Here is a 17827-nt window from a genome sequence, read left to right as displayed (position 1 = left end):
ACAAAGGTTCCTCATTTCTTCCCCCCTCCACCAGGTTCCCACCCCAACCTCTGCCCCCTCCCCATCCCCCATTGTCCTCATCCATAGGTGCACAGTTTATGTTCAGTCTCTTCCTCCCTCCCTTTCCCCGATAGTAAATCCCTTTTCAGATAGTAAATCTGTTACTTAGCATTTTCTCATATCAATAATACCTCCACATGCCCAATGATACACTTCACACAAAAGACATTTCCAAATAGGTCAACCAGCCTCATCCAGGCCCCACCCAAGGCACTCACAGATCAACACCCCAGCGCTATACTAACTGAACACATCCAGATCTAAGCCTTCATCACTTGATTCAGCAGACCCTCAAGTTCCCGCAAAAGTTTCCAGCCATGTCTGAGAGGCAGCCTTGGGCAGGTACAGGCGAGGAGTGAGCTGTTTCGGGCCTGGCTGCTCCGGGCCTGGCCTCTGTTGCTCTGGTTCGTTCCACAACCTGCTGCTCCGGGTCTGGTCACTGCCGCTCCTGACCTAGTTGCTCTGGACTTGGCTGTTGCTGCTACAGGCCTGGCCGCACCCGACCCGGCTGCTCTGGGACCGGTTGCTCCGGTCCCGGCCGCTCCGGGCCTGGCCGCTCCCAGCCTGACAGCCGCTGCTCCGGGCCTGGCTGCTCCCAGCCTGGCAGCCATTGCTCCTGGCCTGGCCGCACCAGACCCGGCTGCTCCGGGCCTGGCCGCTCCCAGCCTGGCAGCTGCTGCTCCGGGCCTGGCCGCTCCCAGCCTGGCAGCCGCTGCTCCTGGCCTGGCCGCACCAGACCCGGCTGCTCCGGGCCTGGCCGCTCCCAGCCTGGCAGCTGCTGCTCCGGGCCTGGCCGCTCCCAGCCTGGCAGCCGCTGCTCCGGGCCTGGCCGCTCCCAGCCTGGCAGCCGCTGCTCCGGGCCTGGCCGCACCAGACCCGGCTGCTCCGGGCCTGGCCGCTCCCAGAACAGCCCAAAATGTCTTGCTCCGAATACATTCTGTCCCTTGGGGAGCAGAGTCACCCCCACTTGAGCACTAGTGCTCCCTGGATGCTGGAATCTTCCCCCTGCTGTCCTGAGGACCTTCGTCCCCTCCCCACCAAAGGATACGGGGGCAACAGCATCGAGGCCAGGGTTAAGTTTCTCTGCATAGCCCGGGGCCTAAACTGGGGGCCGCCAGTGGAGGTTTGAGCTGCCGCAGCTCCCAGCTCCCTGCACGTGGCATGTTGGAAAGCCCCACCCCGCCTCCTGGTGCCCTGCAGACCTCAGCCCCGCCCTTCCTGCCCTGCTAGGCATTTCCACCTCCTGAGATGTTGATCCACACCTCCAGGTGCCAGACTTGGCAGCTTTCAGCCACTTCTCATGGTCCAGTAGCTTGTCTGTCTCAAGTGGCTTTTCTTAATTTTTTTTTTTTTTCATTTTCCTCCTTGTTCTCCGTTTTCAGGAGGGACAGGAAGAGGGAATGAGGGAAAAGGTTAAAAGTGAGTTTAACCAGTAACTTCCTCTCACCACAACTTTTTGCTTTTCTGATGTGTGGGGGAATTTCTTCGTTGGATAACTGCAAAACATCCCCATCTTATCTCTAGGTGGTTTTAAGTCGGCCCATAATTAGTCACATTTGTGTTTTTCTAAGTGAGGGCCGTGGAGTGAGAGGGAAGTGAGGGGAGGGAAAGTGAAAGAGGACAGAGGTGCCCGAAGCTAGAGTCACAGCAGCCCTGCATGTATGCAGCCTTTGTCTCACCACCCTCCCCCCGCCGCACCCACAGCCTGCTTTCACAGCGGATGTGACTGCTGTTTAGAAGGGCCTATGTGATGGGCGATGAGTTAGGAGGCAGCCCTGAAATCCAGGAGTTGGGGTGCAGGCTGCTTTGAACACAAAGGAAGAGGCCCAGGGCGTGGTGAGGGCCAGGAGCCAGTCCATACTTATAGAGAGAAACTCAGCGCAGGAGGGTGCTGCCTGTTGCCGTTGACCTTGGCTTCTGCTCGGCCCTCCCGGCCAGAGCTGGCCGGCGGAACCTCGCAGGACAGGGCGAGGGAAGTCCCTGGATCCCTGTGCTCCCCGTGGGCTCCTCCAACCCCCCCACCTCTACGCGATGGTCATCCGGATGGCACAACCTCCTGCCTTTCAAGGCGGAGTCCTCTTGCGGTTTCCTTTTGCCTTCCGGGTCTGAGGCTGCCTCCAAAATTGCTAGCTGGGTTCTTCTTTCGGAACTGAGACAGATGTAACCAGATAAGGCCTGGCGGAACTGCGTGGCCTCTGGGGTTGAACTACACTTGATTAGAAAAACAAACACCAGAGCCTGCTGCTCACTCTCAGTCCCATGACTTCACTGTACCTGACACACTGTGTCTGCTGCTTTTCAGGCGGGGGCGCAAGCATCACTGTGAAGAATGCCACCTTCACATGGGCCAGGAGTGACCCCCCTGCGCTGAATGGGTAAGCCAGGATGTGGTAAACAAGTATGGGTTCAATGCCAGCCACGCGCCAGCTCTATGACCTTGATTGAATAGGCCACTTTGCCTTTCTGAGCCTCACTTGCCCCTTCTGGGAAATAGAGGCAGTCACACCCGAGGGGAGTGTGCCTGCACAGAGGGTGCCCTTCCACTGTCAGGGACGGAAACCTGGCACGGATAAGCTCAGGCCACAAAGGGAGAGCTTGGCTGTGGATAACTGAAGGGCCACTTTCAGGTACAGTGTGATCCAGGGACTCCGTGCCATTAGGATGCTCTGCATCTTGTCTTTGTTCAGCTTCTCTCTCAGACGGCTTCTCCCATCCTGATGGCAAATCGTCCCTATTCGCTCCAGGTGTGGATTAGGACAGTGGTCGCCAACCTTTCGGACTTGACAGATCACCAGTGATCCGCAGACCACTGGATTGGGACCACTGCCTGGCTCTGATTGGCCCGATTTGGGTCATGTGCCCCTCCCTGAGCCAATTACTGTGCCCGGAGAGACCCAGCACACTGATTAGCCCAGTAGGGTCCCAGACTGTGATGCTGATGGTGGTGGCAGGCAGGCTCGAGTCTGTCGCAAGGAATTCTCCTCTGCTGGGATTTGCTCTCAGGATGGAATTGCTCTCTGTCCTTCGGGGGATCGCCAGCTGCCTGGCTCACCCTTCCTCACCCACTCCCTCCCTGGCACCTTGCCCACGCAGCACACAGTGTCCAGGGAGTTGACCTGCTTCCCGGACAACTTGTTTAGTGTCTTTTATTTCCTCTGACCGGAGGGAGGCCTTGCCTAGTGGTTTTCAGGCCTCCATAAAGAGTCCCCAAAACGCAGGGCCAGAGGGGCCAAATGTACCCCCCAGGCCCCTGAACAAACACCCCCTCCTGGGAGCCAAATTACAGAGAAAAGGGTCTGCCTAGCACCTCCCTAGGAAACTCATGGTGGGGTTGCGTGTTTAGGAAGTTCTTCCTTGTGTCTGACTACTCCTGCCTGCTTCAGTGTTAGCTTCTCTCTCATTCTACTCCACAAGTAAGTTCTCTGTATCTGTGCTCTCATCTTTCCTCTGTTCCTCCAGAACCAAAGGCGGTCCTGTTCCTCACCCACCTGGATTCCCCAAGTCTTTATTCATCCAAACGTTCTTTCTCCTCAGCCTATAAAGATATCCCCGTCTCTGGGGAGGGAGGGCATATAGGGGAGTGGGAGGGGGTGGGGATTGGTAAGGTATGTACACATACAATACCTTAATAAAAAAAAAATGAGGGGGGAAAAAAAAGATATCCCCGTCTCACCTGGATGATTGCAAGAGCTGCTTTCCTGAGTCCCTAACCCACCCCCCTCACTGCACAGGAACCAAAGCACAGTCAGTGTGACTGCAGCAGGTCCCCAAGAACTAGACAGTGAGGGACAGCGAAGTCCAGCAGCATTTCCACTGAAAGGTTGGAAATCCTAATACCAGCCGTGGGAAAGCACAGCCGGTGTGAGCAAACCCGGCAGGGCCCCGGACGTGCCACCCGTCTGCTCTGTGGGATCCTGGCTCCGACAGCTCCTGTGACAGGCAGTCACTGCCACAGCGTGAGCTCATGTTCTTGTTCTTTGCTCACTGGTACCCGTCAAAGGGCAATTTCGGTGGAGGCCACCACCACCTTCAGGACTGGCCTGCCTCCTGCCTCATCTGTGTCACTGACAGGTCGGTCCCTGACCGTACACACCATTCAAGCCTTGGCCTTTTCTGAAGCTGCTCTAGGTTTCCGTGTCTGACACACGCTTACCCTTCCTTCAGAGTTCGTTGTGAGGTGCCCTCTGCCCCCCGGCACCTGTGCTGTGCCCTGGGCAGAGGGAATGCCCCTGCATTTGGCGGATGGCTCAGGGCTCCGTTTTCTCAGATGCGCTGGCCTCTCAGCACCTGGCCTGTCCCTCACACAAGAAAGGCCCTAGACTGTTCGCTGAGCTCAGCTCAGCGGTAGAAACCCAGAGAAATTTCCAGATCGTGGAGGCGCACGGCAGCCCTGCCTCCGCTTCTCATTCGGGCACTGGCCCTGCCCACCTCATTCGGGTGAGAGCGTGGCTGAGGCCTTGTGTGTTGTGTCTTTTCAGCATCACCTTCTCCGTTCCAGAAGGTTCCCTGGTGGCCGTGGTGGGCCAGGTGGGCTGTGGAAAGTCATCTCTCCTGTCAGCGCTCTTGGCCGAGATGGACAAGGTGGAGGGGCATGTGGCCATCAAGGTAGGCGGACGGGGCGAGCGGGGCCGTGGGGGCCGGTGCCTGAGGGGAAGGTCAGTGTGATGCTGGGTTCTCTCTCATGTGGTCCCCGCACATGAGGCAAGACAGCGGGGTCTCTCTCGTTCTTTCTCCCTCTCTCGTTCTTTCTCTCTCATTCTTTCTGCCCTTCTCTGGGCCATCTCGGAGAAGTGTCACTCGTTTCCTGTCGTGTCCATGGTGCCAGGCATGGGGTGGGCACTCAGGGCATGCTTAGTAAGCACACCAACGCTCCCTGTCTGTTCACCGTCTCGTTCCCGCCCCTTCTCTGCCCCTCAGTGTGCACCTCGTGGCCTCTGTCCACGAGTCTTTCTGGCTGGTTCTCTTTCTACGGAGCTCTCTGTGTATTTGTGTGTGTGTGTGTGTGTGTGTGTGTGTGTGTGTGTGTAAAAGTAGCTAAACTTAAATTTCTGATTTATGTCATTGGAATGTGATCTTAGTTCTTTTTAAACCACTGTTTAAAATCTGAGTGTTTATTGATTTCTTAATATGGGGCTAAAACAGACAGTGGTTTTATTGCATTTAAATACACAGAGTACTGTGACCTACGCTGATATGTTCCTCAAGGGAGTGTCTGAGAGGCCGCTTCAGTGAATTAATGAGTCCCTTAGAAATGGAGAGTATTTGTTTTGTATTTAGCTCGTTCCCCTCGAAGGCTTTTCCTGGGGTAGGAGCGCCTCCCTCTTAGTTTCGTTGGTACCCGTGGTACCCGAAGTGGGGTCTGCAGCAAACGCGCCTTGCGGGGTGTTTTGGGAAATACTGCACACTCCGATTCCCTCCCTCGTGGACACTCAGAATAAACATAAATAAAGTATAAAAGCTCTCAGGAATCCTGCAAGGAGAAAGAAACCTATTTGGCTTTGGTTAGCCCAGCATGGTCCAGCCCACAGCATTTCATTGTCTATGTGGAAACCAGTTACAGAATTACTGCCTCTTGGAATCAGCTTTTGTTTTTTTGTTTTTTAAATATATTTTATTGAGTTTTTACAGAGGGGAAGAGAGAGGGATTAGAGAGCTAGAAACATCGATGAGAGAGAAACATCGATCAGCTGCCTCTACTGGGGATGTGCCTGCAACCAAGGTACATGCCCTTGACCGGAATCGAACCTGGGACTGTTTAGTCTGCAGGCCGACGCTCTGCCCACTGAGCCAAACTGGTTTTGGAGGAATCTGCTTTTGGAGGCTGGTTTCTGCCATTGTCTCTATCTCAGTGCACAATCTCTGTGGATTAAATAACGCCCTTTAGTCCAATATGCATTAGTAGAAAGTATACATTGCGGTAGTTGGACCCAAGCTAATATTGTAAAGCTGCTGTTTTAGGAAATGCTCTGTCATTACTTTCGGGTACATGCTATGAAGTAGGATCGATGGGCCACGTGAGCTGGGTTGATGGGAGGAAATGACACATCATGTAGGGACCCACGTTGCGTTCTGTTTCATTAGCCCTGGACTGCCCCAGCCACAGCCCTGTGACTCGCTGGGCTGGATCATTCTCTGTTGTGGGGCTGTCCCGGGCATGGGACGGTGGTTGGCAGCATCCCTGGCCTCTACCCCGGGACCCCCGCGGCAGCTCCAGCTGTGACAGCCAGAGGTGTGTCTAGACATTGTCAGGCGTCCCCCGGAGGGCAAAACCACTCCAGGTTGAGAACCACCGCTTTAAAGGAAAAAGCTTTTAAGTAAAAAAGGGGTGGACCTGGAATTTGAGGGTGCGCTGAATATTTGGTTTGACGAGGTTGAAGGTTTATTTGTGACGGTTATTTTGCCCGGTAAGGGAGTGCCTAGCCCTCTTATGGCCTTCTTGAGACCTTACATTATGTGGAAAGAAAGACACAACAGCTTTTGAGATGGACGATTTTGATACAGAAGTCCTTGCTTCAATTTCATCAAGGAAATGTCCTCAAGACATGCTTTCCTGATGTTCCTAACTGGTCTTTCTTTCCGAAGGACTGTTTAAAGGTCTCTTATGTTTTCCTCTTAGCATTTACCACAACTGTAATCAGTAATTTTTAGTCCACTGATGAGGCATTCAGTGAATATTTACTAAATGCATAACTATAAACTCACCCACGAGGATTTTGATTCTTGAACTCCTAATGTTGGTCAGTGTGGGTTCCGATCTCCGCTCTGGCATCCGCTGTCCTTTGTGACTCAGTTTACCTCTTGTTGAGACAATGGGTGTGACGCAGTCACTTGTGAAGGAGGGCCTTTCTGGCATGAGGCGAGCTGGCTGCTACCTCGTTAACCAAGCACGTCTCCTTGTCTCCTGCTTTCTTCTCCGCGTGCCATGCAGGGCTCGTTGGCCTACGTCCCCCAGCAGGCCTGGATTCAGAACGATTCTCTCCGAGAAAACATCCTTTTTGGACGCCAGCTCCAGGAAAGTTACTATAAGTCTGTGATAGAAGCCTGTGCCCTCCTCCCAGACCTGGAAATCCTGCCCAGCGGGGACCGGACGGAGATTGGTGAGAAGGTCAGTGTGTCTTCAGCATGGCCCCTGTAACAGTCAGCTATTGCTGTGTAACAACCGAAACATCTCAGTGACTTACGATGTGAAACGCTTAGTCCCTGCTTGTGAGTGTGTGAGTTGACTGTGATTGGCTGACCCGGACTGGGCTCCATGTTGCAGGCCAGCTGAGCTTGGCTCCACACGGCTTCTTTCTGGGGCCTAGGTTGAGGGGTAGCCACTCCCCAAGGGGAAGTTCTTCTCATGGTGAGAGCCCAAGAGGACAAAGAGTAATGTGATGCCCCTTAAAGCTCACTGTTCTTCCCACCACAGAGTGGGTAGGTGGCTTGGTTGAGCCCAAAGACAAGGAACCAGGAAGTGCGCTCTACATGTGTAGTCATGTGACTGCAAAGTCCCAAGACCAAGGGCCCTATACAGGGAGGAGGGGTGTCAGTGATTCAGATGTTTGCAGTCTCTTTCAAAACCGTTACAATAGTAAAATAGCTAATGCTTCTGAGCATTTACTATGGAGTAGGCACTAGTGCATACAGAGCTACACATTTTACACATATTTTGTCTTCACACAGCCTGTGTGATGGGATTTACTGTTTCCCCCGTTAGTGGTCGAGGAAAAGGAGGTAGGGAGAGACTAAGGGACTTGCCCTAAACCCTTCCAACTTCCCGGCCTTTGCACATGCTTTCCCCACTGCCCACCTTGTCTTAGCGCCCCCTGGTGGTCACTTGGTGTGCACTAGGCAAATGCAAATGTTCCACAGCAGCACCAAAGAGCTTTCTTGTCCATTTTCAGTTACAAGACAGTGGCTCAATCAGCTTTCTTAATTGATGAATTATTTATTTCATTAGAGAGAAATCTGCCAACCAGCTTTTTGAAATTATTATTCTTTTTTTTTAAAAAAAATATATTTTATTGATTTTTTACAGAGAGGAAGGGAGAGAGATAGAGAGCTAGAAACGTCGATGAGACAGAAACATCGACCAGTTGCCTCTTGTACACCCCCTACCGGGGATGTGCCCGCAACCAAGGTACATGCCCTTGACCGGAATCGAACCCGGGACCTTTCAGTCCGCAGACTGACGCTCTACCACTGAGCCAAACCGGCTTCGGCTATTGTTTTTTTTTTAAAGTGCCTGTATGTGCCACTTGGTGACTCCTAACTCTCCTTGTCTGGGTCCCAGCACCAGAATCTGGAGGAAGAGAATATGATTGGCTTAGGACACCATCTTGGTGCCTGGGGGTGGAGGGCATCTCTCAGGGAGTCTGGCAGCTAACCCAGTGGATGTCCACTTTGATTCCCAGCCAGATATGGAAGTGACAGTGTGTTATCTGTCCTGGGAGGGACAGGGCTGCTGCTGTACGGCCCATGTGGTACTCTTGTGCGAATTAGAAAATGGTACCTTTCCTGCTAGTGAGTGGGGCTGGGTCCCAGTGCCCCCAGGTGCAGCCTGCCTGGACTGTGTGTGGCTTCACCAGTGAGTGCTAGATCCAGAGGGAGCTCTCAGAAACCATTAGCTGTTAACAATAACAACAACTGTAGCCCTAGCCGGTTTGGCTCAGTGGATAGAGTGTCAGCCTGCGGACTGAGGGTCCTGGGTTTGATTCTGGTCAAGGACACGCACCTTGGTTGCAGGCTCAATCCCCGGCCCTTGTTGGGGAGGCATTTTGCCACTTGTCTATTGAGAAAATAGATGTCTCTCTCACATTGATGTTTCTATCTTTCCCCCCTACTCTCTCTAAAAATCAATGGAAAATTGAAAATCCGTGGGCGAGGATTAACAATAGCAAGAAAACACACACACACACAACATAGCAACAGTAATAGCAGTAATGATAGTGTTGCCACATGTGCTGGTGCCTTCCATCAGACTCAAAGATGGCCTTTCCCGTGGCCAGCATTGTTCAGTGTCACCCTTTGCTAAACACCCACTCGGTCCTGGGTCTCCACTCAGCAGCTCCCTGGAGGCTCAGGTCTCCCGCCTGTCTTACAGGTGAGGCTGATCCTGTGCCGGGGCGCGAACCCGCAGGAGTGCAGGTGCCATCTCATGCCTCCGCTCTGCACAGCCAGAGAAGGGTCAGCCCTCGGGCTCTCCAGCCCGGTCTGCCCACTTCCACACCCGTTGCCCTCCCTGCGTGTCTGAGGTCTCCCAGCAAACCCCCTTTCTGCCGTGTGTCTCCCCAGGGCGTGAACCTGTCTGGGGGCCAGAAGCAGCGCGTGAGCCTGGCCCGGGCCGTGTACTGTGACTCCGACGTCTATCTCTTCGACGACCCGCTGTCGGCGGTGGATGCCCACGTTGGGAAGCACATATTTGAACATGTGATCGGTCCCAAGGGGATGCTGAAGAACAAGGTACCTGGGGCAGGGGCTGGGGCAGCGCTCTGGGCCTGGCTCTCTCGTGCTTTGGTTGTCGGAATGTGTCTGCTTTGGGACTCCTTCACTTCCTGGCTTTTTTTTTTTTTTTTTTTTAATTGGACTTAAGAACACTTTCCTAATGCTTCCCTTGGAGCCCTCCCAGGACGGGGGAAGTCCTTGGCCCTGGCTTGAAGTCTTTGCCTCCACTTGGCCAGAAAAGGCTCCTCTTCCTGACCTAACAGTGATGGAACCTTCAGAGGAAGAAATCCCACTCCAGGTCCCCTGTGGCCGAGAGGCAGCTCTCCTCCCTTTCCACAGTGAGCTCCAGCCGCAGGACAGAGGACTGGGGCAGGAAAACTGCCACTACACCCGACCCCACGGGGAATGGCTCTGATCCTCTTTTATTATTTTATTTCTTAGAAGGAATTTGGGCGTGGGAGTACTGGTTCTTTCTTTTCTTTTTTTTCCTGATTAAAAAAGTAACATGTCCATGGGAAAAGTATAGACCAGTGGTCGGCAGACTCATTAGTCCACAGAGCCAAATATCAACAGCACAACGATTGAAATTTCTTTTGAGAGCCAAATTTTTTAGACTTAAACTTCTTCTAATGCCACTTCTTCAAAATAGACTGGCCCAGGCCGTGGTATTTTGTGGAAGAGCCACACACAAGGGGCCAAAGAGCTGCATGTGGCTCGAGAGCCGCAGTTTGCCGACCACGAGTATAGGGGATTCAGAAAAACAGGAAAAAGTACAAAGCAATTAGGCATCATCGCACCGCTTAGGGGTTTTTGTATTTCTTTCACGTCTTTTTGCTGTGTAAGCGCTTTGATAGGGTTACCATGTTGCTCACATAAGTAGTCAGCATTTTGCCACTTGCCTATTGAAGCATTCCCAGACACACCGCAACAAATTCTGTACAGACATAATTTTATTTAAAAAATTGTTATTGAAGTCATACAAAATTAAAGAGTACAAAGAGTGTGTAGAATTTTTTTAAAAAGGTGCTCCTATTTATTCCGCCCCTACTCCTCCCTCAGGGGCGGGGCCCGTCCCTGGCCTGCTCTGTTTCAGTCCAGCCCTTTACATTTTTAAGTTGTTGGAAAACATCTGAGGAAAGATAGGAATTTGGTGGCATGTGACAATGGCGTTGGGTTTAAATGTCAGTGTCTGTGAGTAGAGCAGTTTGGGAGCACAGCAGCCCCTCTGTTTGTGCCTGTGCGTGGTTGCCACCCTGCTTCCTCTTCACAGCCACTCCTTGCCACAGTGGCCGGAGGGCCCATAGAACTGAAAATGTTTACCATCCGGCCCTTTAAGGAAAAGTTTGTCAACTCAGGTGTTTGATGATATTCTTCCCAAACATTCAGGTCATTAGATAAAGATAGATACATTTACAAGTTTTATAGTTGGGGTGTGGGGGGTGTGGGAGTGGGTGGTTACTTTAAAAAAAATGAAGCCATTGCATGCAAATTGTTTTGCATCAGAATCCTTTTTGTTGGTAATCCTCAAGGATATTTTCCCATTGATTTTCAGAGAGTGGAAGGGAAGTAGGGAGGAGAGAGAGAGAGAGAAAGAGAAACATCTATGTGAGAGAGAAACATCTATGTGAGAGAGACACATCCATTGGTTGCCTCTCGAACTCACCCTGACCAGGGCCAGGACCGACCTACGACCCAAGTACGTGCCTTTGACTGGGAATTGAACCTGCAGGCCTTCGGTGCACAGGCCAACACTCTAACCACTGCTCAGGGCCAGACCCCTTTATTTGTCTGCATGTGCCTGGTTCCCTCCCTCCCTTCCATCCTTCAGATTTTTCTTCAAAAATAGCCTTTCCCATCACCTTACTAAAATAGCACCACTCATCCCACATCAGTGCGCCGCCCCCTGGTGCTGTGTCACTGTCCAGCACCTTATTTTACTCAAGTCGTTGTTCATTTCTCCTCGACCCTGAAATCGGGGGCAGGATCTTTGAGTCCTTCCTGTTACCACCCCATCCCCCCGCCCCCGGTACTGGCAGAGGTGCCGAATGGAAGCACCCACAGTTGTCCCAGGTGTGGGGTGATTCCCTGTAGCACTCGTGTGCCGACTCACCCGCTCTCCGCTTTGCCCGCAGACCCGGCTCCTGGTCACGCATGGCATCAGCTACCTGCCACAGGTGGATGTCATCATCGTCATGAGTGGCGGCAAGATCTCCGAGATGGGCTCCTACCAGGAGCTGCTGGCCCGGGACGGGGCCTTTGCCGAGTTCCTGCGCACGTACTCCAGCGCCGAGCAGGAGCAGCCGGAGCAGGACGAAGGTGGGGTGGGGTGCTGCTCCTGCATGGAGGGGCGGTGGGTGGGAGGGACGGAGAAGCGGGGGGCTTCCTTGCAGGGCTCCAGTTATCCCCTGCATTTTCCATCAGCCACTGGGCCCCTCATCAGGGCGTCAGGCAGGGGTGGGGCAGGCCCCCTCAGGAACCACCTGGAGGGACCCTTCAGGCTGAGCTGAGAAGGGGTCCCAGTGCTTACGGCCCAGTCAGCAGACCCGGGCGCTAGTCCCGATACTTTCTGTGATGGGCTGTGAGCCTCCTGAGCGTCAGGGTCCCTGTGACAAAAATAGGGACAGTGACAATTACAGTCGTCCTGGCCCCCATGAGGCTGAGAAGCGGGGGCATGCGGCTTAACTCAGATGAGGCAAGGTGGTTGAGCATGCAGGCGTGCAGTTGGCAGGACCTCGTTTGAATCCCAGCTGATGCTCTCACCAGCTGTGTGAACTCAAACCCCTTCCGAGCCTCAGTTTCCCCACTGACAAAGCAGTATAACCGCAGAAGCAGCCTTACAGCACCAGATGCCGCTTCAGTGTGCCTCGGCATGTGAAGCCCCGGCACCGAGTCGTCAGTAAACGGCAGCGGCTGCCTCTCTCTCACCCCCATGCCCTTGGCACCTGCCGGGTCGAGACAGACCTGCCTCCTTCCCAGCCGCTGCTCCCCGTCTCCCCGCCCGGGCCAGGCCTCCGAGCAGGGACAGCCTCGGAGGCACCTTTTGGATTCTGAGCTGGGGCCTCACCGTCCTTCCTTGAAGCAGACAGGGCAAGACTTCCAAGAGTCCTGTTCTCCCTTATCGCGGGTGCAAAGCCAGGGGATCGGCTTGCAGCCTTCGCCGGCTGCCCTGTGTCCGGTCGGTCAGACTGGCCGCTCAGGCGAGCCTCCGCTCACCTTGGCCCCGAGCTCCGGCCCTGTGAACGCGGAGCCGTCATCCGATGCTTTCGGCTTTGGTTTCAGCTGCGGCTAAAAAAGAGCGGAACTACACAGAGGTCAGCTGCCCTGCCCTGCCCTGTCTGCTCTTCCAGGAGCTGATTCCAGACTTCCTGAGCCTGTGCCGTGTGTTTGCTACACACTAAGTCCCCAAACAGGTCTCCCATAGCCTGTGTTCAGGGGTAGAGTCACAGGGGTGCCACGCACAGCTCCCAGGCAGAGTTGTCTCTGAATGTCTGTGATGTGGAGCGTTTCCAGAAGTCATCTTGCTGAGTCCTCCTCACCGCTGGTGGGGGAGGTGGAATTACCACTACCTGGTCTCTGGTGAGGGAGCTGGGGCTTAAAGAATCTCGTCCCTTCTATGCCTATGCCGGGAGCAGATGGGTCCCAGGCTTTGTGAAAGGGACTGATCGCTAAGGAAGCTACTGTTTGTTGACTTAGTCATGCAAGAGGTATGAATTGAGCACCTTCTGTGTGTCAAGTACTCGTATTGACACACAGTAGGTGCTGAGGCCCTGAGGGAATGTCTGTTCCATGCTTCTCTCCAGCTTCCGGGTTTGCGTGAAACTCGGGCAGTCCTTGGCGTGTAGAAGCATCACTCTATTTGCCTTCATCTTCATATGGTGTGGTCACCCTGTGTCTGTCTCTAAAGTACCCCTTTTTATTTTATTTTTAAAAATATATTTCTATTGGTTTCAGAGAGGAAGAAAGAGGGAAAGAGAGATAGAAACATCAATGATGAGAATCATTAGTCGGCTGCCTCCTGCACGCCCCACACTGGGGATGGAGCCTGCAACCTGGGCATGTGCCCTGACCGGGAATTGAACCGTGACCTCCTGGTTAGTAGGTCAGCACTTAACTGCTGAGCCATGTTGGCAGGGCATAAATTTACCCCTTTTTATAAGGACACCACTAATATAGGATCAGGGCTCACCCTAATGACCTCATCTTAACTAGTGATATCGGCAAAGACCTTGTCTCCAAACACAGACCCATTCTGAGGTATTTAAGGGGGGGTTGGAGGAGGGGACACATAACAGCACTGTCCTAGGTTTTGGAGAAACAGAAGTGAGCAATGATTAGACAAATCCCTGTCCTTATAGCGCTTAATATATCTAGTGGGAGAGCAAGGCAATAAGCAGATCAACACATACAGGTGGTTTCATGCAGCACTAAGTGCTATGAATTTTTAAAATGCAGAATAACGTGCTGGGGTGTGGCAGGTGGCCAGAGAAGCCCTCTGAGGAAGTGACATTGGCGTGGAAAGGAGCCGGCAGGAGGTGTCAGGAGCAGTGTTCTGACAAAGGGAACAGCAAGTGCGAAGGCCTCGGGCATTTGTTTGCTCCGTTTTTTAAAAAAATATATATTTTATTGATTTTTCACAGAGAGGAAGAGAGAGAGATAGAGAGTTTGAAACATCGATGAGAGAGAATCATCGATCAGCTGCCTCTTGCACACCCCCCACTGGGGATGTGCCCGCAACCAAGGTACATGCCCTTGACCGGAATCGAACCCGGGACCTTTCAGTCCGCAGGCCTACGCTCTCCACATGTGTCAAACACAAGGCCCGCGGGCCAAATCCAGCCCGCCAGGCCTTGCAATGTGGCCCGCACCGCGCTGTCATCACTGCACTCCGCTGTCAGTTTATGACATTGTCAGTTTATGACTGTTCAGTAAACCATTCGGCCCGCGATTTAGGCTGGATTTTAGATTTTGGCCCCTTCTCTGATTGAGTTCGACACCCCTACAAGCCAAACCGGTCCTGGCTGTTCGCTCCATTTTTTTAAGGAACAAAAAGGAGGCCAGTGTTTCTAGACAAGGTGGGCAAGGAGTGGGGGTGGGAGGTGAGACTGGGGAGGGGGTCACCCTCTAGCGCTTCAGAGTCAGGGGTCTGGGTTTGGTCTAAATGCGGTGGAAAGCCGTTGAATGTCAGAGAGAGGAAGCAGCTTGCCTGAGGACACCCCGTGGCTGCAGGTGGGATCTCAGGTCTGCTCTCCGAGCTTCCAGGCCTCTGCCCCTTCAGTGGCCTCCAGGTCTGCCTGGGGTAGAAGCTCATCCACCCCTCTGACTTAGAGTTTGCCTCAGAGGTCCTGGTGGTTCTTAATCCGTGCTTTATTGAGATATGATTCACATACCATACCGTTCGCCCAGTGAACGTGCACAGTCCTGTAATGGCTATACTCAGAGTTGAGCAGCCCTTACCCAGAGTCAATGTCAGAACATTTTCATCAGCCCTCAAGAAATCCTCGAACCAGTAGCAGTCACTCCCCATCTTCTCCCGGGTGCCCAAGTCCTAGCAACCACGAATCTGCTTGCCATCTCTCTGGATTTGTCTCCTCTGGACGTTTCATTTGAGTGGGATTCTGTTACGTGGAGTTTGGGGACTGACTTTCTTCACTTAGCATGATGTTTTCAAGGTTTATCTGTGTGGTAGCATGTCTTGGGCTCATTTATTTTCTTGTTTTTAATCATCATCCAAGAATGTTTCCATTGATTTTTGGAGGGAGGGAGAGAGAGAAACATCGGTGTGAGAAACATCCATTGGTTGCTTCCTGTACCCGCCCCGATGGGGGATCAGAAAGGTGTATGGAAACTGAGCCACCTGGCCAGGTCCAGACTTTATTTTTTTAATTGTTGAATAATATTCCATTGTGTGAACACATCACAACACTTTATTTATCTATGTATTACTTGAACATTTTAGGTTGGTTCCACTCTCTGGCTATTATGAATAGTGCCACTATACCCTCTAGTTTTAAAAGTGTGTAATTTTTTTTAATTATTTTATTTTTGTGCCAGCATGAGATAGCTGACCCTCCCTTCAGCTTTTAAATTCCCTGGTTGGGATGAGTTTCTACATGTTCATGCTCCTGTGGTTGGAAAGTTCTGCCTTAAGTCTAGCCTGTTTTCTTCTTGCTGAAGTCTCCTATCCCTGAGCCCGAGTCAAGCCAATTACATGACGGGTGGGGGCTACTTCGAGACCACTTTCTTTCTTTCTTTCTTTTTTTTTTTTATATATATATTTTATTGATTTTTGTACAGAGAGGAAGGGAGAGAGATAGAGAGCTAGAAACATCGATGAAAGAGAAACATCGACCAGCTGCCTCTTGCACCTCTACTGGGGATGTGCCCGCAACCAATGTTCATGCCCTTGACCGGAATCGAACCTGGGACCTTTCAGTCCGCAAACCGAAACTCTACCACTGAGCCAAACCAGCTTCAGCGAGACCACTTTATTTCACCAACTTGCTCGGTGGCTGCAATTAGGCAAAAAGAACCCTCTGTGCTTTCCAAAGCAGCACGCGCTGGTTAAAGGAGTCTTTTCCCCAGAATGAGGTCCCTCTCCGCCTCTCTCCAGTCCTTCCACTCTGTGGCCACAGATGGCTTTTTCCCATTCCTCCCCAGCTGCAGGCATAGCCAAAGCGGTTTTGCAGAACATGGAACACTGCCAATTTCTCCCCCCCCCCCCACCTCTCTCTCTCTCTCCCTCTCTCTCTCTCCCTCTCTCTCTCTCTCTCTCTCTCTCTCTCTCTCTCTCTCTCTCTCTTTCTCGTGCACATCAGCTACTATCCATCCCCCTAGCACCACTGTGGGCTCACGTCCCCAGTTCAGTCACCCAGCCTCCTGCCACGTGGAACCCAGAAGTCCTCCGCCCCTGTGTCTAAAATCAAACTGGGCTGCCCCTCTCTATCCCTCCCTCACTCCCTCCCTCCCTGGAAGGCCCAGCGATAAGGCTCAGCATCAGGGTCCAGTCTTGCTTAGCCAGCTCCAAGCGCCAGTGACCTTGGATTCGTTTGAACCGCATTCTTGGCTCACCTAAAGGGAAACTTCTCCCTCGTTGTCTTTTTTAGAACACCCGGGCGTGGGGGGCAGGGGGTGGTGGAATGTGGTTTTGGGGTTCTTTCTTATCAGGATAGGGAGGGGGAGATGTAACAGGAGCCAGGTTTGTGGGGGTGTGGGGGGATGTTCCTTCCCAGGAACATTCATTATGCTAATTTCTAGGAAACTTTTTTTTTTTTTTTTTTTTTTGTGGCAAAGAGATTTACAAATTGGCTCAAAACCTCTGTACGTGGAAGGTGAAGAACGTTTTTTATTTGCTTTGGTTTCTTCATTAGGAACCTAAAACCAGAGCGGTGGTTTTCACCAGGGAACATTGGGCACATACGGTTGTCACACCTGGGATTGGGGGGTGGGTTCTCCCAGGACCTAGTGGGCAGAGACCAGAGATGCTGCCAAACACCCTGCCGGGCACAGCACACACACACACCCCCGCCCCGCCCACTGGCGGCAGAGCATCACTCAGCCCACGGGGTGGTGAGAAACCCACTCGATGCTGACGCCAGGCGCCCAGGCCCTCCCCTGGTTTTCTTGGGAGAAAGACCTTGATTCCAAAAGCGTGTCCACTTTTCAGAGCCTTGTCTGAAGTTTCTTTTCCCCCCTATCACAAATGGTTGCTGCTTTTCTTTGTACCGATTATATAATCACTGAGGGCTCGTTGTAGACAATAGCAAACTGCACAGGGAGCTCCTCCTCCCATGCTCCCACCTCAGAGGGAGGGGCTGTGCTGGCCTGGGCCTCTTTCCATCAGTTCTCCTGCCCCTCTCCTTCTTATGTATTTTTTCTTTAACATCAGATCATGAGCGCTCCCTGTATTACAAAACTCTATATCGCAAAGGCCCAGCAGCCGCTGGAGAGTCCTCGCACCACAAGCACATTCTTCCCTGCTGCCCTCAGGGCCTATTTCTCCCTCTCCGGAGTGTGAAGGGCCTTCAGGGCCCAGTGGAGGGGGCGGGTCGGGGATACGGCCAGTCACTTCCGTTTTTGGTCAAAAGTGAGGCGTTGATTGTAGAGCAGCGACTCGGATCCTCCCCTGGAGGGAGGCTTGCCCGCTGGCCCTTGCCCAGGCGGAGTTCCAGAACCTTCTTGAGTAAAGGCAGTGTAGCTGGGATAAACAGTGAGCCTGAGAGGTGGCCGCCCTGAGGGCCAGCAGCTGGCTGAGTGCACAGCCCAGGCAGCACACCAGTGGTTCAAGGGCAGGGCCGACCCTGGCTTGTCGAAGTCACAGCCCCCAACCTGGTGCTTAGACACA

General features: G+C 52.8%; 1 protein-coding gene across 2 annotated transcripts in view; it reads left to right on the top strand.

Moving 5' to 3' along the window:
• ABCC1 (ATP binding cassette subfamily C member 1 (ABCC1 blood group)) overlaps positions 1 to 17827 on the top strand; it is a 140355-nt gene that overhangs the window by 95497 nt on the left and 27031 nt on the right. For both annotated transcript variants that reach the window (XM_084881083.1, XM_084881082.1), the window contains exons 15-19: positions 2363 to 2435; positions 4539 to 4665; positions 6989 to 7165; positions 9337 to 9504; positions 11619 to 11802. In XM_084881083.1, coding sequence (XP_084737209.1) covers positions 2363 to 2435; positions 4539 to 4665; positions 6989 to 7165; positions 9337 to 9504; positions 11619 to 11802 — 729 coding nt within the window. The remainder of the gene's footprint in view (positions 1 to 2362; positions 2436 to 4538; positions 4666 to 6988; positions 7166 to 9336; positions 9505 to 11618; positions 11803 to 17827) is intronic.

The sequence above is a fragment of the Pipistrellus hanaki genome (genome assembly GCF_964339955.1).
Source record: "Pipistrellus hanaki genome assembly, chromosome: 4".
Classification (NCBI taxonomy): Eukaryota; Metazoa; Chordata; class Mammalia; order Chiroptera; family Vespertilionidae; genus Pipistrellus; species Pipistrellus hanaki.
The sequence above is the reverse complement of the archived record's forward strand: the minus strand, read 5'-3'. Positions and strand labels throughout refer to the sequence as shown.